Source organism: Labrus mixtus, chromosome 15, assembly GCF_963584025.1.
Source record: "Labrus mixtus chromosome 15, fLabMix1.1, whole genome shotgun sequence".
Classification (NCBI taxonomy): Eukaryota; Metazoa; Chordata; class Actinopteri; order Labriformes; family Labridae; genus Labrus; species Labrus mixtus.
In genome coordinates, this window is record NC_083626.1 from 2,962,320 (window position 1) to 2,990,023 (window position 27,704).

Consider the following 27,704-nt stretch of genomic DNA (forward strand, 5'->3'; position numbering starts at 1 on the left):
TTTAACACCTTTTTTTTTTACTTGCAAAAGATCGACAAGGACAGGACTTTGTCAACTTTCCATTTTTTGGCTCTTATGTACTGTGTGCGTTTGTGTGTGTGTGGCTGAACCCTGCATGTGGCAGATAAACATACATAATTCAGTAATGGGATGGCCATGCTAACATTTATTTAGCTGAAAACCTTTTTCATCAATGCACATTTTACTTCCACGTGAAAGGCAATCGGTACTGTAATTGTTGTCAAACAGTTAGATTTAACAAAAGAACCCTTTTACCATTATCCTTGTCAAACATCAAATTCAAAATCTAATTTGTTTCCCTCCATTTTGTGCCAGAAAAGAGACTAACAATACCCTGGGTTACTGACTGGAAAATGGGGCAAGGGGTTCATCAGAATTAATTATTGAAATATACCATATATAATCCAATTGCATAACCTTTACATTTGACAAAAATAGTATTGCAGATTTTATGTCAGAAAAATCTAAATTGTAACTTACTACTGACCAGAGATGCAACTGAAGCTATCACTACAGCATAGCTAGACGACCCTTACAGACTTGTAATAACAAAGCTGGTTGATTATAGGATCAACAGACATCTTTGTGTTGCCTCTAAAAGGTGATGAGCCCATTCACACTTTTTCCATCTGTCGACACCTCTGTGATGCTTTCAACGTTAGTCCTTCGTGTGGGCTTAAATTGGCCAAGGACAGCAGAGATGAAAGATAGCCCATAATGAGGTTTCTCCCTTAGCAATCAATGAGGAGCTTTGTCCCAGGGGGCACTGAAGGTTGTCTGTAAAAACAGTCCAGTGCATGCTCCTACCCCGAATAGCCAGGCTATCTATCACCTTGCAATCTTGTTGATGAGCAGGAGGTCTATACAGTAAGAAAAGGGACATTTTAGGACACGGTTTGGTACTGAATAAATTAAAGGAATATTCCTCCCTGATCATTGCAATGCATAATCAAATTGCCCTTTGGGAATCAGATGACTTTGCGTCTCAGGGAGATAATGTAGAATATGATGATCAGTCAAACCAGGCCTGACCTTGCATGTTGCTGTATTCATCCTGGGATTGATATGGATCTGTTACATCATGCAGTTCTTACTACTTCTGACAAGCTGAGAGCATAAAGTTCAAATTCTAAATCGTTCACATTTTACAACATGTACTTTTCACTACATTTACTAAGCTTGGTTTCTTAGCTCAATTGAGTAGAAGTTAAAGAAGTGCAGGGGTAAAACTTTGCCATAAGTGCTTATGAAGGGTGAATAAAGATGTGAATCTTTATGTATTCCATTAAACTGAAGAGATGGGATAGAAGGAACCTGATTGTATTGTCTGAAGTTTTTTTTTTTTTTTAAACTTATTTACTTTTCTCCATTCTCTGCAGTCCGTCTGCCACGAGGCCAGGCAGCTGTGTGGGGCACCGGGTGTGGATTCTGCTGGCTATGACTCACCTCACTCTGGACTTCTCTGTGTGCAGCCCACTCAGCCAGGGTCTAGGGATTAAACTCACCCCTAAATCAGTGCCTCGCTCACGACCTCGGTGGCAGCTTCTCTGGGACATGCCCAACAAGCTTCACTGGAGAACAGTAAGTCCGTTGGCCCGCCGGCTCCTGAACCCTATTCCTTTACCCCAAGACAATAGGGCAGGGATAGGGCCGAAAGTAAAGGGTCATTTGCATTGGAAGCCAGCATATAAAGGACAACCAGCGTGTAAGGAGTGCCAGTTGAGATACTCTCCAAAGGAGACAAGTGATCCTTTGGCTGTAAAAGCCGATGCTCCAGGAGCTTTATCCAGCGGGAGTACAGGAGACACCGTGAGGTTGTTACTCAGAGCCAAGAGGCAGCTCAAATGGGAAAACGACAAGTCTCAGGAGGGGCGGACTACCACAGTGGCCGGATTTATTGACTGGGGGCCCACAGGGACAGATAGCATAGATGATGATAGCAAATTGGAGCCTAACGGGACGCTGTCCACAAGGGTCTCTACTACCACAGTGGGCACAACCACTAGCACTACAACCAGGCTCTCCCAAAGGACGTTCACTGTGGTGACCACACCAGAGGCCAAGAGGTTAAGCACCACCAAGGCCACTGTCAGCTTCGGGGAGACTGTCAAACCACCAAAGCCATATGGGGACACACCAGGTAAGAGATAAAATATATAACGGCTTATCATACAAAGGGAATTATACTGTTTTTCATAACTAAAAATGCTCATAAAAGTTATTGTTTTAGTGGCCTTTGTTCCATGTTTTGTTTCTGTCACACTAAGCAGGCTTGGCCTATTTCTTCAGCTGCCAGCGGTGTCACGTTAACAAAGCACATCTCAATACATTTTTAACAAGACAACTTCCAAATTCATGAATTCAGTGAAGTGTTTCAATATCTAAAGAGCTTTGGAGCCTTTATACAATAACTTGAATTTGTTTCAGGTTAAAAAATAAAACCTTCAATGTATGATAGTCAGTGACAAATATGAACCCAAAGATTGACATACAGACATCTTAAAAAGCTCAGAAAACATGTATCAGAAATATTATTCACTATATCATTCATCCCAAAAGTGGTCTAATGTGTGCCATTGACCTAAAACCAGGGGTCACACAGAGGCAAAATAAGCATCCACCACCACCTCCGCCATGGAAACCAATGTCTTAATTGGCAGCAGTTGGTCCTTCAAGGTTGTGCATTCCACCAAACACAGTCATGTTTTTCATTTGGGAAGCCAATGTGACATCGAAATGTTATTGTTACACTTTATAGACTTCTACAGAATTAATGAGGTAGGGGGGTGGTGCAGGGGTAAATTGCAACAAAGTGTTTTCTCCCAGTTTTTTCTTTACTGATTAAGCAGGTGAAACAATAATCACCTTTTCGCTGTAGTAAATGACGACAAGATCTACTGTTCATTAATACGACATTGCAGCTGGAAGAACAGTAGATTGTTCTCCATGAATGTCCTTGACCATACTGTGGCTATCAAGCCTGAAATACAGTACATGGGCATATGAGATTTTTATGAATAGTTCCCCTGTGCTGTGGACACACAATCCTCCCTGTAAGGCATATTAGATTTAACATTTCATTAAGTCCAGGAGGAACACAGCTTTTAAATGGACCATACAGGTAGACATAAATTATAAGTCATGTTTAACAACTTAGGAACAAGCACTATGCTAATTGAAGCTTTCCCATTTGGTGCATTAATATAAATGTCATAAAATTCTGCAGCTTACAGTAAGGTTGATAAAAGTCCTTGGCTAGCTCCCACTCAATTAAAGAGAAAAATGTCGGAAGACACAGTGGGATGAGAGAATCTATCAGTGGTAGAGCTCCTGCTGAAAGAGAATATGTCTCAGTGTGAAAAATATGAATCTATGTTTCTATATCTATATCAAGGGGAATGTTGTTTAGTTTATGTTGATCTGTATTGACATCTAATAACTCTGATTGTTGGTTAAATGCCAGTAACACTTAATTATTTCCATGATCGTTTCAGTAATTGGATAAAGCCAAAACTCCAGCATTCACATCATGAACACAAATATCCCTGAAGCGCCTTTCAAATAGGACGTTGTGGGCACTGCGCGCCGCAGTCAAATCCATTCATTGTGTATTGTGTTGCGTCGCGCAAGAACGTATCTCCTGCTCCGACGATCTCATGAACACACAACCTCTTTTTCTTTGCTGCTCGTCTCCCACTCTGCAGCAGAAGAAAAATCTGGGCTTTTTTCTAAATAGTGGACACATAGGCCTACATAATGCTGTGGCAGAAGCTACTTTCCCCACCTATTTTCCCGACTATTGATTCATCCACCTAGCAATGCGTGCTTTAGTTTTCTGATCATGTGCGCTCTCCGCCCTAGTCCGGGGCGAGCTCACCGCGTCCTATCTGAAAGGCCCTGTAGCCCTGAACTGGGCCTGACCAAAATGGACGATTAAGTTAGGCTTGATTTTCAATGGTAAAGTAAATTTATATTTGTAATGGTTGTCTAAAGTCAATTAAAAACAAAATTATCATCAACTACCCAGCTCTAGACTGAAGTGTACAAAGTTCAAGAGAAATGAAATAGAAAAGCAATATGTAATCAATCTTTGTTAGCGTTTTAAAGAGACCCCACAAAAGTCCACCATGAACAAACATTTGGCAACATTAGGCAACTGTGGCAAGGACAAACCTTCCTTTAAACAGGCAGAAACCTTGATCAGAACCAGGCTCATGATGAACAGTCACCTGCTGTGACTGTCTTGGTTGAGAAAGTGGGAGAAAGGGAGGGACAAAAAAGAGAAAGATAAATGGAGACAACAAACAGAGCAACAATAACAACAACAGATAAAACATACTTAATAAATAATAAGACTGATAGGTAGCAGGTGGAGAGAGCAGGTCAAAAGCAGCAAGCAGTCCACGGTAATGTTCAACAGGAACCAATATACAGTTAGATACATGCATCAATGGGACATTAGTGCTAACATAATAGCGAGAGAGTGAGAGACAAGAGCTCAATGCGTCAGGTTCCCAGCCGTCTAAGCTTATAGCAGTATAACTAGGGCCTTGCCCAAGCCTTAGCAAGCACTAAGCTTTATGGAAAAGAAAGGCTTAACGGCTACAATGTGAGTGTCTTCCTGACCTAAACTGGTAGATGATCCCAAAGGAGAGGGGCTTGTTCATTGAAGGCTCTACCGCCCATATTACTTATACAGGCTCTGGGTACCACAAGCCGACCTCATTCTGTGAGGACAGTCTTCTAGAGCCGTAATAATGTGCTTTGAGCCCTTTAAAATATGAAGGTGCCTGACTACCAGAACGATTTTTAATTCTATTTTAGGGAGCCATTTGCACAGAAGTATGATCTCAAATATGAGCTGAAAGGAAGATACACAGGTAGTAGCATGAATTTACATGTCGTGAATTTATACAGACACACACACACACACACACACACACACACATGCACAATACAGTGCGTCTTATGTGTTGTAGTCCCTTCATGCTTGATTGGGAGGTTAGTTTGAGACCTGGGATTTAAAATGATGGCTTGATATGGTATCCTTGAGAAAATCCTTCAAAGCTGTTGTGCATTGTCATTGCCTTGCACTGCCACTAAGGAACACACATCCCAGTTCATATTTATTAATCAATTATAGGAGAAAGGTTAAAAAAATCCCCATCGTTATTTGAGAAGAAAGTAATCAGACTGTCGGTGTCCATGTAAGCCGCTGAGGTCATTGCCATCCAGCATCTTAAAAACAACAGTTAAAATGATCTTTTAAAAAATGTAGAAGAAATAACAATACAAGGATCAAAAGCTATCATAAAAGAAAATACATTTATTCTGCTTACTAAGTCTCTCATAATCATCTGAATAACCCCAACCACTAAAAGTCAAGGATTTTTTTCCCCTTAAAGAAGTATTACCGAATTAAAAATACTTATTACCCTGTTCAGATAAAACATGAAACCAACCCTATGTGTCCAGCTAGCCGCAATTAGCTGGATATAAGCTAATTTTGTCTTCTTCTTCAATTGACACTCTTAAAAACGGTGTGTCACAATACTTTAGAAAGAAAATGTAATGTATTGTTCCTCTCAGTAACTCAGTAACTGAGAGATTACACTATGTGCATTAACCCCTGCAGTAAACTACTGTATGGACTTAATCACTATGACTCATCAACACTGTAGGCAGTACAAACACAAGCCATTACTAGAGCTTAGCCATGTATGTATGTGCGATATGAGGATATGAGGGTAAGCATCTCAAGCTGTGTGTGTGTGTTGGTAGAGAGAAGGTGGTAGACTCCATAATGGCTTCCATGCAAAAATGTGTCTTTATTTTCCAGTTGATTTGACCATGGGTGATGCTATCCACAACACCTCAAGGAAAGATGCACAAGTCTTTAGTACCAGTTTCACTTTGAATATAGAAAAAGAACTGCAAAATCCAGTGCTCAATGGAAGAAATTACAAAGACTCCCATCTCCGGCAATTTGTTTTGGATATAAAGAAATTAGAACACATCTGCAAAATATGTTTCCTGTATTATTGTATTTTGTTTATTTGATAATTTCCAAACCAGTTTGGTTGAAAATAAATTTCTTTAAAACCATCAAGAGTAAAGTTACACTTTCTCAATGCAGGCTATCCCACTCAGTTTTAATTATTGTAATGTGTAAATTCTGTGCATATCTCACTCAGTTTGAACCACATCTTTGTGGATGGCTGATCAGCTCTCTTGCCATCAGTCAGGATTTGGGTGGGGGTTGAGTGGGGGGGTGGGGTGGGCTGATAGCTCTGGTGCCTCCAGATGCTCACTGATTGTTCCCAATGATTGTACCAGTCACTGTGACTGTACACAGATGTAGCTGTCAGCTCCATTATGGATATGAGTTGAAAGAAGCTGCAGTCCATAAAAGTCACTGCAAATAACTTGGATCGTTATACATCTGACGTTTACAATGTTATAACTTTATGGTCTGTTTGGCTAGGTAATGTGTTCCTGATGAAAGAATTAGGAATCATATGTGTGGCTAGCGGACACTCACAGTGGATGTTGAAAATAAAAGACAGAAGACATCCACTGTAGGAGAGGAGAGTAATGTAAAATAAATAGATCCTTCTGGAAACAATTCTCATCAATTTATATGAAGTTTGCAAGGGGAGAGAGGGTTAAATTGATGGAGTACTTAAGCTGTAGAGCAAAGTGAGCACATGTAAAATGTATGTTAAGTGTCTCAGGAATCTATTTTTAAAGAAGCGAGCCCAGTGTTCATTGTAATGCCGCTTTTTGACCTGTGATAGACCTGGAGAGGCGTACCAAACAGCTTCCTCAACAGAGAGTGATACACATAGAGGAAGAGAGGAACCACTTTTCCCAAGTGTTACCATGGCAATCCAATAAATTTGCCATTACTCTCTGTGCTGCCTCTCAATAAAGTGGGTAAAACTGAATCCCCTTTGCTTGAGCGTTAAATCGACTTAAACGATGATGCCTGGTGACAGGCGTGCAGAGTCAAACCCCCTCTCCCTGAAAGCCAAGAGGAGATGAAGGGACCGGACTGAGCAGATGCTGCTCATCTCTTTCTTCATGGACTGCATAGAGAGAAGTGCACATGTCGACTGAAACACTGCTATGAGTACAGGAGATGTTGTTTAAGGATGGCCGAGGACTTTAGCACGAGTCTCATTTTCTAAACTCTCTTGAGTATATTTTTTAAGGACATTGGTTGGTTGGGGGCGCCGGTAGACTAGCGGTCAGTGTGCGCCCCATGTACAGAGGCCAAAGTCCTCTAGAGCGGGAGGCCCGGGTTCAAATCTGACTTGTGGTCGCTTTCCAGCATGTCGTTCCCAATTCTCTCTCTCTTCATTTCTGACTCTATCCACTGTCCTATCTCTAAAATAAAGGCAAAAAAAAAGATTGTGGTTTGTTGAGTATTACCCAACAGGACAGTCAAATAGAATGATAGAGCATGCACAAGTATTGGCTTAAATCAAACACATGGCAGGTGCATGACATGTTTACCAGCCCATTTACTTGCAAAATAATTCCAGAAGCTTTACCTTCGCTGAAGTGTTACGTTCAGTCCTCAGCATGACAGCGCACACGTTTCTTGATGGAACATTCCTTGGTATCAATGTCATTTCATTCCCACCTGAAAGCTGCCGTTATTTGTCATTTGTTTGTTTCAAACAGGATGAGCTACCTCCAGGCAGGTGCACAAAGACAAAGTGTAACCCCCCTTTAAGGGATGCCATCATTGAAACAATTTACTTTGATGACCCCTTTTTGGACATTTTAGCCTGCCAGCCTGACTGAATTATGCAGCATTGCCTTTGACATTGAGAGAAAAGGCATGTAGAGTAATTGTTTCTGATCACCTCCTCTTCAACTCTCTCCTCCACTTTCTCTCTGTGCCCCCCTACCTACCCCACCCCCTCCTTCTGAGCACCCTCTTCTTCAATAAGTGTTTTAGATTGCTTGGTGACTCAGTGGAAATCAGCCTAGATTGACACTTTGACACCACAGTTAATTAGCATTTTCCATCCATCAGCAGGCCACCTTTGACGGAAGTCTTCCAACAACCTGTCCTGCTCAGGTGCTCTGTTTGAGAGGAGAAGGGTCATTCTGCATGTATTAAATACGCCGGTACAATTGTGCATCGGGTGTAGGAGTATGGTGGCTCAACCTCTGCAGGCTGCAACTGTGTTACATTTTTTAGAAGCTCTTATGCCTATACTGTGTGGGTGTAGCAACTATTAACCCTTAATAATTTTTTGCAAGTGGATGCCTGATAGGGCTTACCCCAACATACAGAGAGATAAACATGCATACTAAATAACAAGTAATTATCTTCTTCTCATTAATGGCTTCTGGTGTAGGACAAAGGATCTCAACTGGTATGGCCTCAGGACCCACAATCAACTCCTTTACAAAATACCGCAACCAAAATTTCTGATATTTTTCAAACCAATCCCTAATGAAAAATTATGCAGTTTGGCCCTCAGACAGTAAAAAACATTCAACAGAACAAAGAAACAGAACAAAACAAACGTGTTAAAAAAAGCCCTTCATAGACTTTTTGTCCAGGCACACATTTGCGACCCACTTTCGGGTCCTGCACCACTGGTAAAGATGGGTCAAAATACAGTTCAAAAATATAATTAGCAAAACAACAATACGGAGATTCAGCGAGGTAAAAAAAGAAAAGCCATAAAAACGTTTGCATATCATGGCTGTACCATCTGTTGTTATAATAGTTGGCTGTATTCCAAAGACTTAATCAGAATCGGGGTTTATTGCCAAGTACATTTACACATATAAGGAATTTGACTTGGTGTATTGGTGCTAAAACATGTGGACAGGGCATCTCCATTTCTTTATGTTGTGAAAGTTAAAGCCAAAACACCCCCACGGCATGTGCTGACATGTTGTGCTCATGATGTCATTTGGAGCCAGAATTGCAGAGTGGAGACCCTGCTGCAGTATTGAATGTACGCTACATCTGCTGACCAAAGCACAAACTTAACTTACCAAAAACGACAAATATCAGTCCACACAGAAAAGATTCCTGTGGAGGTTTGAAGCAGACATCACGCTTCCCCAATAATCTATCTGTTAACATGGAGGAGGCTGGTTTATATCCTGTAGTCAGACAGCAAGGAGTATTGTGGCTTCATTCTTAAAGAGCTTTATAGAGTCTACGCTGTATTCAATTGTTTTTTTCAAATTATTTGTGAATTATATTCACAAGCCTAAATAAGAACAAGTTACCTTCATGAATTTCTTTGGAAATTGATATTTGTCATATGAATTTAAGTGTCTGTTTTTATGAAGTGGATGTTTGTTCATGGTGTCTTCATTTGGCAGAGGAAGAAGCTAACTCTAATGTTGTTACCTTCTTCTACCTGTTGCACATTTGAGCTCTAGGATTTTTCCACACAAGACATTTGGACATCTCATACTGTAGTAGGAAAATTACAGGTCTTATTCCATTTAGCCACTTCTCTCGCGTTATTGAGAAAACCTGCTTTCCATCATATTGCCTTAACACTTCAAATCAATGCTTTTTCTTCTATGACAAGATAAAATAGCTGCTTTGAAAAATGGTTGAATGGACTTCTCTTGTCAAGTTCCATTACAGTCTTCCAATCATGTATAACACTTTACAGAACATGCCATTCATCTGATTCTCAAACATGTTCATATAGTGAAAGAAGAGGCTTGTTTTAAAGGTGTCATCAATAAATCAGTTGTAGTGACGGGTATTTTCCATTGAAATCGTAAAGGTTAGAAATTTACTTCTCATCCTCTTATGTAAAGAGAGCCAATAAATTGTATCCTAAGCATAATTTGGCAAGAACAACAAGGAAACACTTCCTTTCAACATGCAGAAACCTTGAGCAGAACTGAACTATATGTGGACCGTTGTTTGCCTTGCTGGTGAAGAGAGAGACAGAGAAAGGCAGACAGAAATAAATTCAAGCTCTCTTAAACATTGTATTGATACAGAACACATATCTGTAACCTGTTCAGTCTAAATATGGGACAAAGGTGAAAGAAACATTTTGATGAGTTTTTAAAGGTGCTACAAATCAGACATTACTTGCTATTACAGGCTTTGCGTTTGGGTCTAAGCTGGAGATCTTTTATTAAAAGTAGGCAGCAAGGAGAAATTTAATTTACCCCCCATGTTTTCCTTTGACGTGTTCATCAAACTGTCATGGCCATGAAGGCCCAAATCTCATTTATTTCTTGCTGTGAGAAGTGGTGGGGGCACAAATCCTGCAGCTTTCGAGGTCACAAGCTAGCTGTCCCCTCCTCTCAGTATCCTTTTTCGTCTCAGTTCCGTTCTCCGCATTTGCACTCAGATTTGTCAGCATGTCATTATCTATATCCCAGCATGAAATGTAAATAAATTAAATGTACTGTCCTGAAATTGTTGTTGTTTCGTATAAGAGCTTTACCAGGAAAGATCATTTGTATTTGGCTTCAAATGTCAGCTTGAATTAATGTTTGGTTGGGCTTTATTGGTATTGAGAAGTTATGGCATAAAAGGGTATTTGGAAATTATTAACACTGCAGAAAGAAAGGAGCACTTATTCCAAAGCTGTGACACATATGCTGTCTGTCAAAATGCAAAAGTATAGCAGAATAAAATGCTATTTGCACATTTTATAATGATGCAATCAACAGCAAACATGTCCTTGATATCTGGCTTTCCCAAATACTCGTTACACCCACTTAGAAACGGATAAACCATACCAAATGTGATTCTGACGTCATCCCACATTCATAACATTCCAAACAATATCAGAAAAGCTCAGCCTGGAGTTTGTCTTGGTGGCTCCATGCAGAGAGCATCAAAGAGATGCCCACCGACCCAGAGTCTCGACCCCTCTGGTTTCCTCAAGTCGTACCCGCATCAGCTGACAGCAGGCCATCGTTCTTCCTACATTCATCTCTCAAACCATTACCTTCATCCGTTCATCTCTTCATCTGTATCCTCATCCCTCCATCCCACATCCCTCCACCCTTAACTTCGTCCACTCATCCCTCTACCCTTAACCCCCTTCCGCATCTCTCCACCCTTACTCTCTTCCCTCATTCGGCATTTCTCGACCCTTACCTCCATCCAATCATCTCTACCAGTATCTTCATCCCTTGACCCCATACCTTCATCCCTTCTTCTTTTGACCTTCATATTCTTCCTATCATCCATGGCTGTCAGCTGAGGAGTCAATTACAGTGACAGCAGCAGAGCAGGTTTTGACACAAACATAATGTTAAATACTGTTAACAACACGATGTCATGTAACATAACATTAACACCATCTACATGAAGGTGGTGTTACAGAATCTTACTGGGGCATGTCTTTACAGGGTATCTGTCCAAAATGAAGGTTTTGATCTAAAATCTCCTGACTTTTCAGTGCCCCATTTCCTACTGACATCAATTTAAAATGAAACAATTGTCAGACCTCAGCTAATGATTAAGGTCAGGGGGCGAGCTCTTTTATGTCTGAAGTTGGACAGATGTTAATTTATGACTAAACACTTTTAACTTAACAGCCTTGATATCAGCCGGAGACAGGCAAAGAGGAAGGAAGAAGATGGAGGATAGAGAGAGAGGATATGAGCGAAACGAAAAGGACTTGTCAGATAAGTTAATCTGCCTTTGCAGTGGCAGGGACTCTGATTGGGCTGCGAAGGTAAAGCTTTCCTGAGACAGCCAGAGATATCATTAATCCAGGGTTGACCTGGCCTGCCTTTTGCATGGGCCTGCCAACTGAAGTTTATTATCCAAGAGGAGGCTGTCCAAGCAGCAGGCAGGCAGAGGAGAGGCCATGTGCTTTTCCAAAATGACGGGGCAGCACTTCCTTTTGAGCATTCCAAAGACAAATTGCCTTGGATCAGCGGCTTGGCAGCTGGCTGATAGAGAAGTGAGGTGTATAAGGTCCACCTGGGCATTTTCATCATGGCAGCTTTTCTCTACAGTTTTTTTTTCTTATTTGTGCAGCTGGTCACCTGCTGCCGTGTGTCATTGCATCTCAGCCAACTCTATCACTCACACATCTACACAACACACTAACCATACAATAGTCTCACACTTAGCCTCATTTTAGACATGTACTGTACTCTTTTGTTTTGGGATTACAGTCCTCTGGCAAAAGTGAGAGATCAGCACGCACAACTCTGAATAGTTTAAAAAAGAAAATGCTTTTGTACTTTAGTCAAAGAGAACAAAGGGGCCAAGCAGGGATGCTTTGAGCCTCTCTCATATCTGCAAGCGGGCTATGTTGCAATTTAACTAGTATTTTTATGGCTTTGCTTTGTAAAACAAGACAGCAAGGAAGTTTTGAAAAAAAAAATCATGTGTAATTATGATGATTTGGCTTGTACTGCTCTTTTTAAATATATACGATTATACCAAAGGTGGCTGCTCAAAGCTTTCCCGAATCACACGATCAATAGCGTCAATATTTACATGAATCCTTTATTCATTGACAATGGGCATATAGAATAGAATGAGAATGTATTTGGGCCTCTACCGCCCTTTTAGGATTTATAATCAAGTTCTATTATTTTTCAAAAACAAATATCTATGAGTAGGCGGATTTATTCAGTATTTGGTTTGTATGAAGGAGGAATGTAAAAGTCAAGTCCTGCCTGAGGTTACCTTTTTATTCTGCCTCATATTTAAGATTTAAAATGGATTGAATGGCTACGTTTCTGAGAAGGAGTGACTGAAAGAGACACAAAGAATTGTCAACTTTGCCACAGTTTAGCATCTTTCAGCACAATGTTTCGCTTTTCTAACCCGTAACTCCACTATAGATATAAAAGGGGTAGCTATTTTCAATTAAAAAAAGCTCAGATGAAACCCCCTGTTATGTACCTGGAAGCTATGAAAAGAAGAAAGGAAGAATAATAAATGGCAGCAGGCTAACAAAATGGAAATGTCGGAGTCAAAGTGCCTTTTTTTTTCCTCTTGAGATGTAGGAAACTGGAATAGAGCCTTGAAGAGGCTTGTGCTGTTTGTTTATCTTGATGTGTAAAGAGACAGCATGTTCATTATCACATTTGTATTTTAGTGCAGTAACTATTTACAGATGTCTTTTCAAGTGTTCTGCTGATTCAAAGAGGCTTTTAAACGCAGCTTGAAGTTGCTCCAATTTTTCATAACAAGGTCTTCAGATCTGACAAAACGTAATTTTTCTATTTTGTTCAATCAAATTGACAAATTGTACAGTTCAAGTTAACAACCCAAATCTGTAAAAGAAAGTGTTATAAACGACAAATTCTGTTGCTGATGAAGTTAGACATGAGTGAAACCAGTTGTTCCTTAAGTGTTGCACCATTTATTTTCTTATTTAGAATTTGATATTCATTCAAATATTAGATTTGCAGGGGCATGCCCAGACTTTTTTGTACAGGGGTGGCCCTACTGGGACACTGACTTGTGCAGGGGTGGCCTGAAGTTTGTGTGCCCACACATGAATGAAGATCATTTATTTATCCCATGATGTCTGCACTAATCACATCGACTTTTTAAGTAATACAAGATAATTCTTGAAGGATTCAAACAAATACATCCAAAGTCACAGTGTAAAGTGTTTCAAAAATTGCAGACAGGAATCTGTACAGCCTAAATAGTGGATTTCAACATAAATAAGACCCACCTCCAGAAAGTAAGGATTTTGGGGTGGCCAATAAGATTTTAAGGTGTGGCCCGTGCCAACCATCTAGACACGCCCCTGTATGTTTGATATCGGTCTGACAGTCTTATTATGCATGTATCATTTCTGCTCTTTAATTGGCTGGTTATTCAGATGAAGTTTTTGTCTTTAAATTTTCTCTTTTTTCCCCAAGTATTTAAAGATTGAAAAAACATTGTCACAATAACATTGTCTTAAATGTGTCTCCAATGCTGTTTTCAAGAATAGCATTACCCAGTTTTAATGCACGTGTACTAGTGTATCCTCATTCTTCTCCCCAGCATTCATTACCAGGCTTTCTTTTCAAAGAGTTCTGACTACCCAACAGGATCACGTTTGATCAAATAGCTTTTTGATCTAACATATCAAGTCATTTGTTCTCAGTTAAGAGTTGCAATAAAAGCCTTCGAGCGAAATGCAGAGCTGTAATCTCAAGTGAGAAAATGATTTGAAAAGCAAACCACCTATTAGAGAGTTGGAGGTTATTTTCCTTTCTTACTTTTTGAGTGAGACATCAGTTTACATCCTGTCTGATACACTTACACATTAACTAAACACTTTTGAATTTGGACCTGAATCATAAGAATAAAGAGAGGTGTGGGTATACTTGGAGAAAACTTGGACGGTGTTATCCATTACAGTCTGCTATGCTGTAATGGAATTATTTATATCATCCTTCAATTATGAAAAGCAGTGGCTGAGGATGTCATCAATATTTACTGAAGAGCAAAATTGTTCAGGGCAGTCAAGTGAGCTGCCCTCGATGCTTTGTAGAGTGCAGTGGGTTTGTACAGTACAGAAGACAAAAGACAAGACGAGTGCATGGCTCTCTGATGTGAGCAACAGAAGCTTTAAAAACACTTGCTTCACAAATGATTGTAACGACATGCCTTTGTTTTTATTCTTGTCTTTTTCACAGGTTTGGCAGTTCACCAGATAATCACAATCACTGTGTCTCTCATTATGGTTATCGCAGCCTTGATCACAACACTCGTCCTTAAAAACTGGTAGGAAAGATTCCTTTACTCTTTTAAAACAGGCACTTGAGGAGACTGTAGGTACAAGGTATGATTTTATGTTTGTTTCTTCTCTTTGGTGCGTGTTTTTGTAGCTGTGCGCAGTCAGGAAATGGCCGCCACAATAGCCATCAGCGCAAGATCCACCAGCAGGAAGAAAGTTGCCAAAACCTGACAGACTTCACCCCAGCCCGGGTTCCCAGCAAGGTGGACATATTCACTGCCTACAATGAAAGCCTACAGTGCTCACATGAGTGCGTTCGGACTGCCGTGCCGATTTACACTGATGAGATGATCCAGCAGACGCCTGTGTACAAAACCGCTTACAACGGAAACAGGTATGCTGGCTCAGGACCAGTCACTCTTTGCAGAGGGTGGATGCTCACTAAAAAAAAAAAAAGACCGCAGTCAGCCAGCACTGATAATCCAAATACCCTTTTTCCATAATGATGTCTGTGTCTGCAGTTATTATCACTAATATAATTAGAGTGTAATGGCCTAAATCTTTTGAAATCCAAAGTGAAATGACACAGATAGATCAATTTAAATTGGGTTAAGAAATCAGTGTCTGCTTCCTAATTATGATTGTTTTATGAGGGGGAAAATGTTCTAATTACCTCCACGTGAAATTAAAAAGCCCAGAAAAAAAGCAAATGCAAGCAAATGATGTTCTTCATTTATTTAATTTTGTTGTTTTAACTAGTGTTAAAAACAAGAATATTCTATCCATCTTTGAGGGCTGTGTGTCCATTGACGGTGATTTCTGTGCTGGCATCGCCCACTTCTCACCAGCGCTCATTGTTCATCGGTGACGGAATTTAACTTCCCTTGGTAATGACAGTCAAGTCTGTTTTAATAGCTCCATGTGTTTAATTGTTTTCTTTATTGAAGGAAATATCTCCAAGAATGAACGTGAAAAGAAAAATTCAAATCCTGTCCAGCAGCAGTTCTAGACCTGGAAAATGTAGCCTTAGAAAGACGAGATAGTTTAGCTTCTTCCGCTATTGTTGTTGACTAAGCTGATACCAGAAGTCCCGCCCCTTCTTGATATTGATTTCTCAGTGAGGGAGAAGTGACATTGATGAGAGTGGCACTCTTCCAAATCTGTTTTCATCTAAGAGCGCTGTGAGTGCAGCAACAAAAAAAATGTGATGCTGTGAATTAATTTGCACCCAGACGCTAAGCGCTAAAATGTTGAAATGCAATCATTTTGTACTGAAAATGGGCTCTGCCAGCGCAAAAAAAAAAACAGCCTTAGTGGACACAGGCCTTTACTGTTCTATATTATCTTCGATTATAACATGTAAAATCAACATTTACTTTCGTGAATTGCATGGCAATGTAGTCATTAAGCTCTTTACTGTTTTTGTTTAAAGAGTCAATTTCTAAATATCTTCAGTCGAAATCTAGGCATTAAAGTCAGCCAATAAGACGCTGCCAATTGGTTTTAACTATCTCCTGCAGCCTGTACTTCTTATGGATACTGTTCTTTTGGAACAAGAGAGTCACACCATTTCCATTATCATCATTACCATGGCAACCAGACTGGAGTGCAAGCATATGGTCTGTCTTTCATAAATTAGTGAAAACAGTGGATGTCCTTTGTTAAAGAGGAAAACATGAGTGAAACAGAACAAGGGGGGTGAAGTGTTCTGATTTTATTTTTGTAATAATAACATCTCAGGACTGATAACATGTCGTAAAATTAACCAATCAAACAGACACACAGCAGTTTGAGTCCACGTTGAGCTCTTACCTCTTACATTTTATCCCACAGGCCTTCCCCCACTGAAAGACAACTGATTCCTGTGGCCTTTGTGTCGGAGAAATGGTTCGAGATTTCATGTTGACGAGCTGAAGGCCTTGTTCACTTCATGTGGGTGGAAGAGACTTCCTCCATACACACGCTGGTGGGTACTGTGCCACTTTGTCGTCTTGCAAAATCACCGTCTGAGCCTTAGCCACCTGCTCCACTTTGGGAATAAACGGAAACTTGGCATATGTTTGTTATATTTGACATAATTATGCTGCTTTCCATCTCCTGCACAGTGATGAGAAAAAAAAAGGACAGAGAAATCCAGGCCAGGGAATTATCAGAGGTCTCAAGTTCACATAACAGAGCAGATATATCATCAATGATTTACTGTATTCCAACGATAGGGATTTCAGTTTTAATATATGACCACTTTTATTAATATACATGTCACCACTCTCATTCTCACACCAACAGTATATTCTATTGAATATTTAGAGTAAAGGGGCACTTTAACATGACTTGTGACATATTTATTATGCATGGCTAATTATGCAAGAATGGCCTGCATCTGAAATTCAAAGCGTGAAAGTTAAACACATGCTCCGGCCCCACAGTGTTATTGGTGGAGGCTCGAGGGGAGATGTAACGTCTGCTATTGACCCAGATTTTAAAGGAATAAATTGCCTGCAGGTAGTGCAGAGAGAGAGGAGAGCGCCATAGCGTTGTCTGGACACACATTAGTCTCAGTCATCTCGCCTCTCTATGCTGCATGCTACCAATGCTGTAGTCCTTAAAGACACAAGATCCCTTATCGTTTTGTTACAAATGAAATGTATGCCTGTGTGTTAAAGCAGGCAGTCAAAGTACAGGAAAGGTTTTTTCTTCTAGTGCAAGAAAGGCCCTGGGCATGCATCTATTTCAGGCCATGTTAATTTTCTTTCACATAAGGGAAAGCAGACTGGTTCCAGTGTATCCATTATAATTCTGAGTTTGTTTTTTTTCTCCACATCTCCACAGGATCGAGTTGGAAACAAGAAACACACAAAACAGCGTCTTTTGTAAAATAGCGTGATCACTCTTTGGACACTGGTTAAGATTTTTATTTTTCTAGAGATGACAAGCAGAGCAGCCACGTTGCTGCCACTCCATATTTCCAGGAACGTACAGTCATTTAGTTATAGATTATATATAGGTATATTTACAGGATTTGGGGGAACAAGACTGTGGACTTTGAGTACGTCTCAAGAACAAACAAAAAAAACACTTGACATTTGTGAAAGGAATCCACGGAGCTGCTGTGGGGGGAAGATATGAACTGTATTTCTGAACAATGTGCCAATAATGCCACTATGTGCCACAACATGGATAGCAGGAAGATTCAACAACAACAACTTATGGACTTAATGAGTGCTATATTAACCCTGTATCAACTCCAACTACATTTTTCTTTTGTTTTTTGTTTTTTTAAAGAAATGTGAAAGATTAAAAAAATGTGACAAATGTATTTGAATATGTTTTGAAATAGTTTTAAGAAATGTGTTATAAAAGAGTGTAAAAGATATTTATATGAAGCACTATTCTATTAGTCAGGGGGGAGGTGGAAAAAAAGACACGGTATATGCTTTATTGAAGTGTTGATTTTGAAAAGCCTGTTTCTATTGGTCCCATTTTAAAAGAAAAAACAGAATAGTTATGTCTATTTTTTTACACGAGAGTCTGCCACAGACCTTACAGTAGAGGTCCAAAGCACTAAGGATCCAGCACTGTTAAAGCTAGGGTAGGCAATTTATGTGAGAGGCATTTTTTGTTACATCTGTAAAATTCTCTTTACGTCCTATAAGCGATCAATAAAAATAAAACCCCATATCGTATGGCTTGTAATAAGCCATGTTCAATCATTTCATTTAACTTGATGGAATGATTAACCTGCCAGTCTACCTGCGTGTACTCTGCCTGTAGGCTCATTCACCACGAGTCTTCTACAACTAAAGCTCAACAGCGAGTCACACTAGAAGGCAGAAAGAGATAGTAGGAGATGGTTAAGCTTGGCGCACAGTGCACGACTGAGCAGCGTGTCATGAAACCTCTTGCTTTTCATTCCTGTGTGCATGTTAACAGGTTAGAGTAGCCACACAGCTTGCATAGGTGCACTGCCCAGACACAGCTCATTGCTGCTGTTGCTGCTGCACAGCACAAAGAGAGAATAAGCAGCCCATTCTGTTTTACTGTGCATGATTCTCTCTGAACACAGTCTGTGTAATTGATTAGTAAAGTCTATACATGCATTTAAAAGTGCATGAATCAATTTCAGATCTCTGTCTAAACTAATTACAAAAGGTAATGTGTTCAAAAATGAGATGAAACATTACGATTATTAATAAAGGCAGACTCAATGTTAAGAGAATCAGCAGCACTGCAGGTGACTTGAGGCGCTGCTCAGACATGTGGTGTGACCCCAAAATTAGTGCTGATGACTCTGCTCTATCAGTGACTCGATCCCCACCGGTATCCATGCTGTCCACCTGGGCTGCTGTTGCATATTTCTGTGAAGGCGCGTTCAAAATCGTACTCCTAATAGCTTCTTCCGATTTGCCTACCCAAGCTTTACTTAATAACTCCAATCCAAGCTGAGATTATTACCAAGAAAACCACCTGCACGTGCATGGTGCACAGCCAAACTAACTTATTATTTAAGATTTGCACCTGATTCACTAAATAACAAAGGCAAACAAGATCACTGGTGCAACACATCCCACTGCAGAAAATGCATGCTCAGACTAAGGGCAAACTGCATGGAGCTGGACAGGACATTCATACTGCCTCAGGTCTGTCCAGCTCTGGCAGTTTTTGATAAGTGATGGGGTTTTTGATTCAGATCTGAGCTTGAGCTCTGAAAGGGTGGATCTGATTCAGTATGAGCTTCACAGTCAAATAATAATTTGAAATATTAGAACTTAAATTAAATTGTGGGTAGATATCCCTGCTCACTTTTGATGCATCATTTTGAAACCTAAATGTCAGATAACAAAGAAGACGTACTGATTTTCTGAAGGTGGCTTCTGAAATTGTTCTCAGATCTGATGATATGAATGAAGAAGAATCTGTGATCATGGTACAGCAAAGAAGTGTCCCAATTTATGAAAAATGTGTTTTTAATGCAAGCAGGGAGGATTTCTCCCCCCCCCCCTCACCAAAATGTATAGTAAGTGTTAGTTAGATCTCTTAAGAGCCAGTTCTACTCAATACATGAGGAGAATATTTCTAGCATATCAAACTTTCAGCTATCACAGCCAGGTAGTTGGCAGTTGTGCACAAATCAAAAAGGTTTTAATTGGTGCTGAGGGAAACAGAGCGGAAATGAAATTTAAAACTAAAGAGAAAGAGTTCAATTTTGTTCTTTTAAAAACCTGAAACACTCGTACCATGTTAATGTATTCCTGAAGGAACGGGGGGATTATGAAAAACCAATAAGCCGCGGCCAAATTGGTTTTAACTATCTCCTAAGTCAAGGTGGGATAACTCTTTGGTCAGGGAGAACACTAAAGCTCATCAAAGAGCCTTCTAGCACCGATAATTTTACTATCGACCTCAAGCTCTGGAAGGCAGATTATCTTTGAGCGGAAGAAGCTTTTGAGGAAGCCACCTATGAGTCTACCTTTTCATTGTGCTGTGGGTTTGTACAAAGCACAAGAAAACCTCTGTAATTGTAAACGTTTTTTTTTGGGCTGCACACAGCAATATGTAAAGATTGAAGAAGGGTGTTTTCTTGGGTGTTAACAGTAGATCTCCAATATTTGGCTTACAGGGGGTTTTAGGCTTACTTTCATAAAGGATTCAGGAAAAACAGGTTGTCCCCCGTAAGATCATCATGAGTAAACGTGAATCATTCAGGAGGGGCAGAGACGGCATGTGTTAAAACACTGTGGTGCAAAAACTTTTTTGCCCATTCACAACAGGAAAACCATTCTCATGAATGACCCATACCGATTCAGCCTCTCAGTGTGTGTCAGGCTGTGGAGTTGCTTCTTTGACATATATATTTTTTTGAATGAAGAGTGTTATCTTACTAGTCAGAGGGTTATGAAAACTTACTGTATATTACACACATGTAAATGTATTTTCTATATATTTGCTTCTATTTGTGTACAGGTGTGTTTTTCAAGACCTCTCCTTTTTTTGGGGGAGGTTCGATAGGTTGGGGATAGTGTCTTTGTTTACATGTGTACAACGGTATTTCTTTTAAAACTAAAAAAAAAACTAACCTTGTGCCAAGCTTCCTACCTGCACTTTCAAGCAGTTCTTGTATTATATATCAAGCTAACCAGTATAATACTTCAGTAGACGCTGCAGTAGCTCAGAGACTTGAGAGAGTGACTATCAGTCGGGATGGATGAGTGCTGAAGAGTTTGAGGAGATGTTGGGATCACATCTTGGCTTTCTGCTGTTTTTCATGGTTGGCTTGGAAACAAAATTACTGTCTGTTCTCAAACATCATTTCAACATGAATTCCAGTGTAGATTGTTTCATCAACAGGACTAAAAAAAAAAAAAAGGCCACAAGCATTCTTCATTCAGAAGCGTCTTTTCAAATGGTTTTCTAAAGGCAGTGAACGTTGTGTGTGCTGATTCGGGGCCTTGGCCTCTTGCATTCGGTTTGTCCAAAGCGTCTTTCATATCTGCAGTAGCTTTTGGATTTGTCAGGTTGAGAAAATAGTAAAAAAGTGCCAATTTTCAAGAGAATTTTGTCCCCCGTTCTACATTCTGATGAGAAAGGAGAGTAAAAAAAGATGTGTTGTTAATTACATCTTACCGTGGATACACAAAACAATGTTTCACATCTTCACTTGTCAGAAACTAGGCTTGTTCAGTCATCAGTAAGCCAGACCAAAACCCCCAAATACAGTGTGGACATTTAGAGGAGCATAAACTACTGCAAACAAATGGTCGGCGGATGTCTTTTAATGCTATTTATGTGCTGCTATCCCCTGGGGGTTAAGTACACTCTAATGCACCCAGACAGATCTGTGTGGTTGCGTGGGACCTCCTGAAATAGGAGTAATTAAGGGGAGTACAACAAGCTGGCTGTGTCCAGCTACTTGGCAATAGCCATTAAACCTCAATCACAGCCAGAGGGGGAGTGCGCTGCATCTGTCAATTTGTATGCAGATGTTATCACCTTTAGGCAGCCAAAGTAAAGGCCACTGTTCTGTCGTTTTTTTTTCTTACTTTTTCAACAAAAAAAACAAGTGATACATGGCGTACAGACTTCAACCTGCAAAACACATTCTGTCATATCAGTCCCCTAAGTTTGAAAGTAACCAACTACATTCTAGCTAAACTGTGTTTGATCAATTGTTCATATTGTTTTTATTACCCTAAATACTTTTGCATATCACTATTAGGCAAATGAATGATTTACAATACACTTTACTGTAACAGCTGCGATAACTACCTAATATTATCATTTATCGGTATATCAACTAAGAAGGTAAAGCTGTCTAAAGAAGAATTGTGAGGGAAAGAAAGTGTGAAATACCACTCTACCACTGTAGTCTGTGCTGACACTTTGGTATTCATGGTTCATATTGATGAAACTGATAAATTGAGCTGGTTCAAAATGACCAGGACATGAATGACAGATGGTTTCACTTTGGCTGACCTGGTGTTAACTACCAGTTAGTAGGAAGCATCAGCCGTTAGTTCATATAGATATACATTTTGGAATCATGGAATGAGGGAGGTGGATATTGGGGAAAGTCTTGCGCAGAAACCAAAGACTTGATCTGCCTTTTTCCCACAATGATGTGGAAAGTATTTTGCGGTAACCACATCTCCTCAGGAGCCCTCTTTAGCACATACAAACTATAAATCAGCGAGGATTTTCCTGACAAAATGAAGATTTCCACTTATTGCAGAGACTGTGATTCTTGCAAAATAAAAGTTTAATTTACATTACATTGCTGGCATAAAAATCCTCAAAGCCATTTTCTTTTCACATGATCAAAAGCATTCAAGAAAGGACAAAAATCACTGTGTCAACTTTGTTTTAATCATCAGTTTTGGGTCTCTGATAAGCATGCAGAAGTGTTTCTCAACTGACATTGATGGTGACATGGTGATAATTTGAAGTTTTAAAACTGAAATCTACAGCTACAGTAGGTAATATTCTGCACAACAAAAAATAATTGGTTTTGGAATGTAAAGTTGAAGTCAGTGGAAAGGACAGAGACAGGGAGAAGAATCTATATTAACTGATAAAGGTTATTACTGAATACATTCTTCATCGGTTAGAAATCCGTAGCTCTTCATTTCCCTTCTTCCTCATTGTTTCACAAAATCACATACTGTGCGCTTACTGTAATCTAAAGTGGAGGGCTGCGACTCTCCTCTTGGGTCATGTTTTTACTTTTCTATGTACAAGAGCTAAGGCACTGTCACTGTCAGTGCTTGTCAATACAGTCAAAGACTTGAAAAATGAGAAACATGAAAAGGAAAACAACACTTTGTTTGCAACATCTCAATTCTCCCATGGTCCCTCTGCCAGATGCAGACTATAGTCTGCATGACCCAAATCTGCCGTTTCAGCATTGGATTTGAATAGAGGGTCCCCAACGCTGTGTGATGCATTCAGAAGAGAGTGTGGGCCTCAGAATGAGAATTAAAGCGAAGAAACAAGAGGAATATCAGAAAAATATCCATCCATGGTTGCGTTTTTTCCCTGAGAGTTGATCAAAATCGGATTGGACAGAAGTGTCAAAAAAAGAAAATCATTCATATCACGCATACTGTTCCTAGTGATGGATGTTTTATACAATTTAACTTTAGATTTTTCGGGATGGGGTTGGGGGCACGCTCGTTGGAGCTGACATACAATCACAAACCATAGCTACCATGAAGGAATCCGACTCGAGTTGTGTTGTTGCCATAAAAATGAAGAGTTTGTACTTTGTGACTCTTAAACTTTTTATATTTGTGTTTAATATATCAATGAGTACCTCTGTTAACTTTTGTATAAAACCTATGACTATAGTATATACAAACACAAACACACATATAACACACCTACACAAAAGGGACTCCAGTCTGTCTCTGAGACGGCTAAGTGTTGTATAACTTTTATTTTGTGTCTTATGAACCACATCTCTTCCTTTTGTAGTTATTGGTAAACGTTTCGATTTCCAGGTAACTTTGATTTGGTTACTCTTGTACTACTAAGCTCTGTATTTGCAAGCACTGTAAATGCGATTCTCATTGAATTCGTCCTCTGTACATTTAGTACTCTGATGTTGCTATTAATAAAATGTAAAAACAACACGGCCTGTTGCTTCTTGGAGTTTCTTGGAACGAATCATTGGGAGGGCATTGGTCAGGTAAAAAGATATGAAAACTTACACTTACCTTACAAAATGCAATGCTTAGATTAAACTGGGAGGTGTTTAAGAAGTCACCCAGTACCAACAGAGTATAAAGTCAATGTAAGAGCACTCATTTTTATGTTTTTAAAATAATCAAGACATCATAACCATATTATCTTTTGCCGCTTTTTCCCCTTTTGGTGTCGCAGGGGGGCTGGAGCCAATCCCAGCTGTCATTGGGCAAGAGGCAGTGTACACACCATGGACTATTGGCCAGACAATCACCGGGCCGACACATAGAGAGACTTTACAGTAGAGTGGCCCGGGCAAGTGCATGGCTGAATGGGTGGCCTTGCGCCCCCCCCCCCCCCCCCCCGAAATCTGATTGGCCTCCACAGTTTCAAAGCCAAAATCCTAATCTCAAACTATGATTCGCTATAAGCGTTGGCATAGTCAGGATTTATATTACTATCAACTATTGAGGCTGTGTTGCATCAGTAGCGTTCTTTGAATTCCAATGTGGCATAGGTCCTTTATTTTGACCTTGAAATTGTGACTTTGGACAAACATCTTCTCTTTCAGTCCTTAAACAAATAAGACAATTACATTTTTTTCCATTCTATCTTATGTAATGTTAAATATTTGAGGTACTTAAAAGTTTTATGATACTTTAATGTATTGAGAGTAGATATGATGAGTGGCCATTGAGAGGATAATTCTATTGAATTATGTGGTTCCACACACATGCATAATGGGGAAATGAATGTTTACAATCTTGATGGTATTTTAACACATTTTAAGTACCTATGTGTTACGTTTTGTTTGCAGGGCTGAATCCCGATTTAACCCTGTGTTTTGTTTTTCACTACTGCAGCTATGAAAAACTATGACGATCATCTGCATTTCTACTGTTGTATTTGTATTCTAAAAATAGATAAGTGTATGAGTTCATCTTAATTAACAGGAGTGCAAGTAACCCCAGGATATTAATTCTTGTAATGATACTTAATAACCAATGGTATAGTTTTTTTCTGTTCCCATTCATCAGTGTGTCATCACTGCAATTAAATTATCCCAGATAATCACTATTTATGAATAGTTAGGGCAACTTTAGGTTTATCTCTTAATGGTTTTAAACTGGATCCACATGGAGTGTGTCTTGGACCTGTCTCTCCCTCACGCTCTCCATCTAGTTAGCAATCAGGTCCCATGAATACCTGTATCTAACTGTATATTCCCAAAAGTCTTGGTGCTTCCTCAACTTTCAGATCTGCTTGGATGGTTTTTGTGGACGGCATGCTGCCCTGGACCTGCTTGTATCCCAAGTCTACATTTTAATATTACCAGTAATTGTGTCACTTATATTGTCATCATAACAGTAGTTAACGCTAACATTGGACATATTTGACTTCTACAGCTACAATTATTGTCATTACTTCACTTATTTTTGCTATTGTTGGCAATATTTTTATCTGTATTATTGTCATTGTTGCCATAAATCAGTGTAATCTTTTGCAGATGCCACTCTGATTGTCGTCTCGGTCCATCATTCTCTTTCTGCATCTTCCTCTATCCCACTTTCTCTGCCCCTTCTCTGCCCAGATGGCTGTTCACCATGAGTCTGCTTGTTAAAAGCCAGTTCTTTCTTGGCAGGAATTTTGTATTCAAAGCTTTTGTGAGAACCTTTCAGAATTTCTAGATTTTGCCAACCCCTTGGAGGAAGTCCACTCTTTGCTTCTCTTGTCCTATACATGTGTAAGTAGTGTTCACTGACAAAAAAAACCAACTCATCCATCTTACTTTTAACAGTCAAACATATTACTCACAGTAATTTGTTGCCATGGAAATTGTATGAAAGGCTGTTTTGGCAGCGTACTGTATAACGCCTTACATTTACCTGATGGCAGCAGTAGGAGGCATTCAAAAGAATTATAATGAACCTTATGACACCATATGTCATAGAGGTATCTGTATTGCTCAGTCTTTTGTTTCATTACCACCTTCTAATTTCTCAAAGGTGCTTTAACAAGCCAGCATGCTTTTCTTTCACTTCTACCCACAATTCTCACACTGACTAAGAAGATGATAAATGGCTTTTTTATATTTCTCTAGCAACTTTTTTCAAAATATTCCAACACTATAAACTAAGTGTTTTAGGAAAAAGCTCAAAGGTCAAGGACTAACGTTCAAACAATGAGAATATTTAAATTGAATACTGCACAAAGAGCACCGACAACATTGAAATAGCTGCATTGGCTAGTTTTAAAAACAAAAAAAATCCCTGAACTGAAGGGCAACTGTTACCATCTGTGTGTGTGTGCGTGTGTGTGTGTGTGTGTGTGTGTGTGTGTGTGTGTGTGAGTGTGTGTGTGTGTGTGTGTGTGTACATATAAGTGCTGAACCCTCATCAAATTTCATGAATCCTACCAGACTTACTCTGCCCTCTCTCCCTGTATTTAGTCTCACTGTCATCTTTGGAAAGGGCCAGATCAAATACTCTGCCATTATTTAATTGGAGGAACCAGTTGCTACCAATTTGTATTAGGTATTAACTGACTGTGCAATGAAAAGACAGAAAAGACACGCAAATCCCAAAGAGGGAGCTGGATCAAAAAACATGAATAGGTAAAAGAAGCAAACAAGATTCGCACACCAAGAAGCTCCCGGTTAAAGGATTTATTGACAAGTGACGTTTCAAGCCTGAATGTAATTCTAAACGTCACTTTTCAATAAATCCTTTGAACAGGAGCTCATTGGTGTGCTGATCTTGTTTGCTTTGACTTATTAAATTACTGTGCCTCAATGTAAAAAGAACAGCTGCCTTTTGGAATTGAAAAATAAAGTCCATTCCCTAAAAAGCTTGGTTTGTTATAATTCCAAATCAACAATGATTTGCGTTTCTATTTGAATGATGCCACTTTTTTTTACCAATGCCTTTTATTTTGAAAGATGTTTTGAACACAGACAGTTAAATCAGTCCCCCCCCCCCCCCCCCCACACACACACACACACACACACAAAGCTAATTCCATCGATGAGACAATACATGTACAATAGTATTTACAATTTAACTTCTCATCAGAGGCATTTATCTTCTTCTCCCGTGTCTCCTTCTCTCTCACTTGTTGTTTACTTTCTGTCTCGCCCTCTCTTTCTCTGTCACACTGTCTGGCAGCTTTTGGGATCACCTAGAGATACAGTTCTCCTCTCCTGTTTGACGAAATGGCTCAGGCAGAATGAGTCCTCCTCTGTGCTCCCCTAAAGCCAGGCTCTCTCTAAGGGAGGCCTGGCAGGCGGCATTAGCATGAGGCGAGGTTTGATTGGTCTGCACTGACGGGCCCAGTGCCCACCTCGCTCCTCGTACATTAAGTAGAATAATGCAGCACTGCCCTCACAGACAGGCCAAATCAATGGGCTGGGCGGCATATGCTAACAGCAGCCAGGGAGATACTTTAGCACCGGATGATTAATCCCAGTTGCAAACTTGCATCTGTCAAAAACTCTGGCACCACCAAGGCCAGACAGTGCAGTCAAAGCTGATTAGCTCCTTGGTTTGTCAGATTTGGAGTGAAGGGACTACGCCAAGTTTGAGTGGCAGTTGAGACAGGTAAAGGCTGGTGATGAGTAGACTACCAAACTGTCCAAACTTGGCTCCTGTTTCTGTCATGACCCTGTTCAGCCCTGTTACAGGTAAACAGTAGTCTTGTTCGGGGTTCAGGATTTGTTAGTGTTCTCCTGCAGAAAAATATAAATCAATCGTTTTTTAAATGATGTGATAATTCCCAACAAAAATGACTTTGTGACATCAAAAGTAAAGAGCTTATCTAGACAATAATCCATATTCC

At 39.8% G+C, this 27,704-nt stretch overlaps 1 protein-coding gene across 1 annotated transcript in view; it reads left to right on the top strand.

Moving 5' to 3' along the window:
- Positions 1-19,000, top strand: part of ajap1 (adherens junctions associated protein 1) — a 50,952-nt gene extending 31,952 nt beyond the window's left edge. The window contains exons 2-6 of the mRNA XM_061057511.1: positions 1,401-2,161; positions 14,653-14,740; positions 14,845-15,087; positions 16,527-16,659; positions 17,523-19,000. Coding sequence (XP_060913494.1) covers positions 1,401-2,161; positions 14,653-14,740; positions 14,845-15,087; positions 16,527-16,599 — 1,165 coding nt within the window. The 3' untranslated portion in view covers positions 16,600-16,659; positions 17,523-19,000. The remainder of the gene's footprint in view (positions 1-1,400; positions 2,162-14,652; positions 14,741-14,844; positions 15,088-16,526; positions 16,660-17,522) is intronic.
- The last annotated feature ends 8,704 nt before the right edge of the window (positions 19,001-27,704 follow it).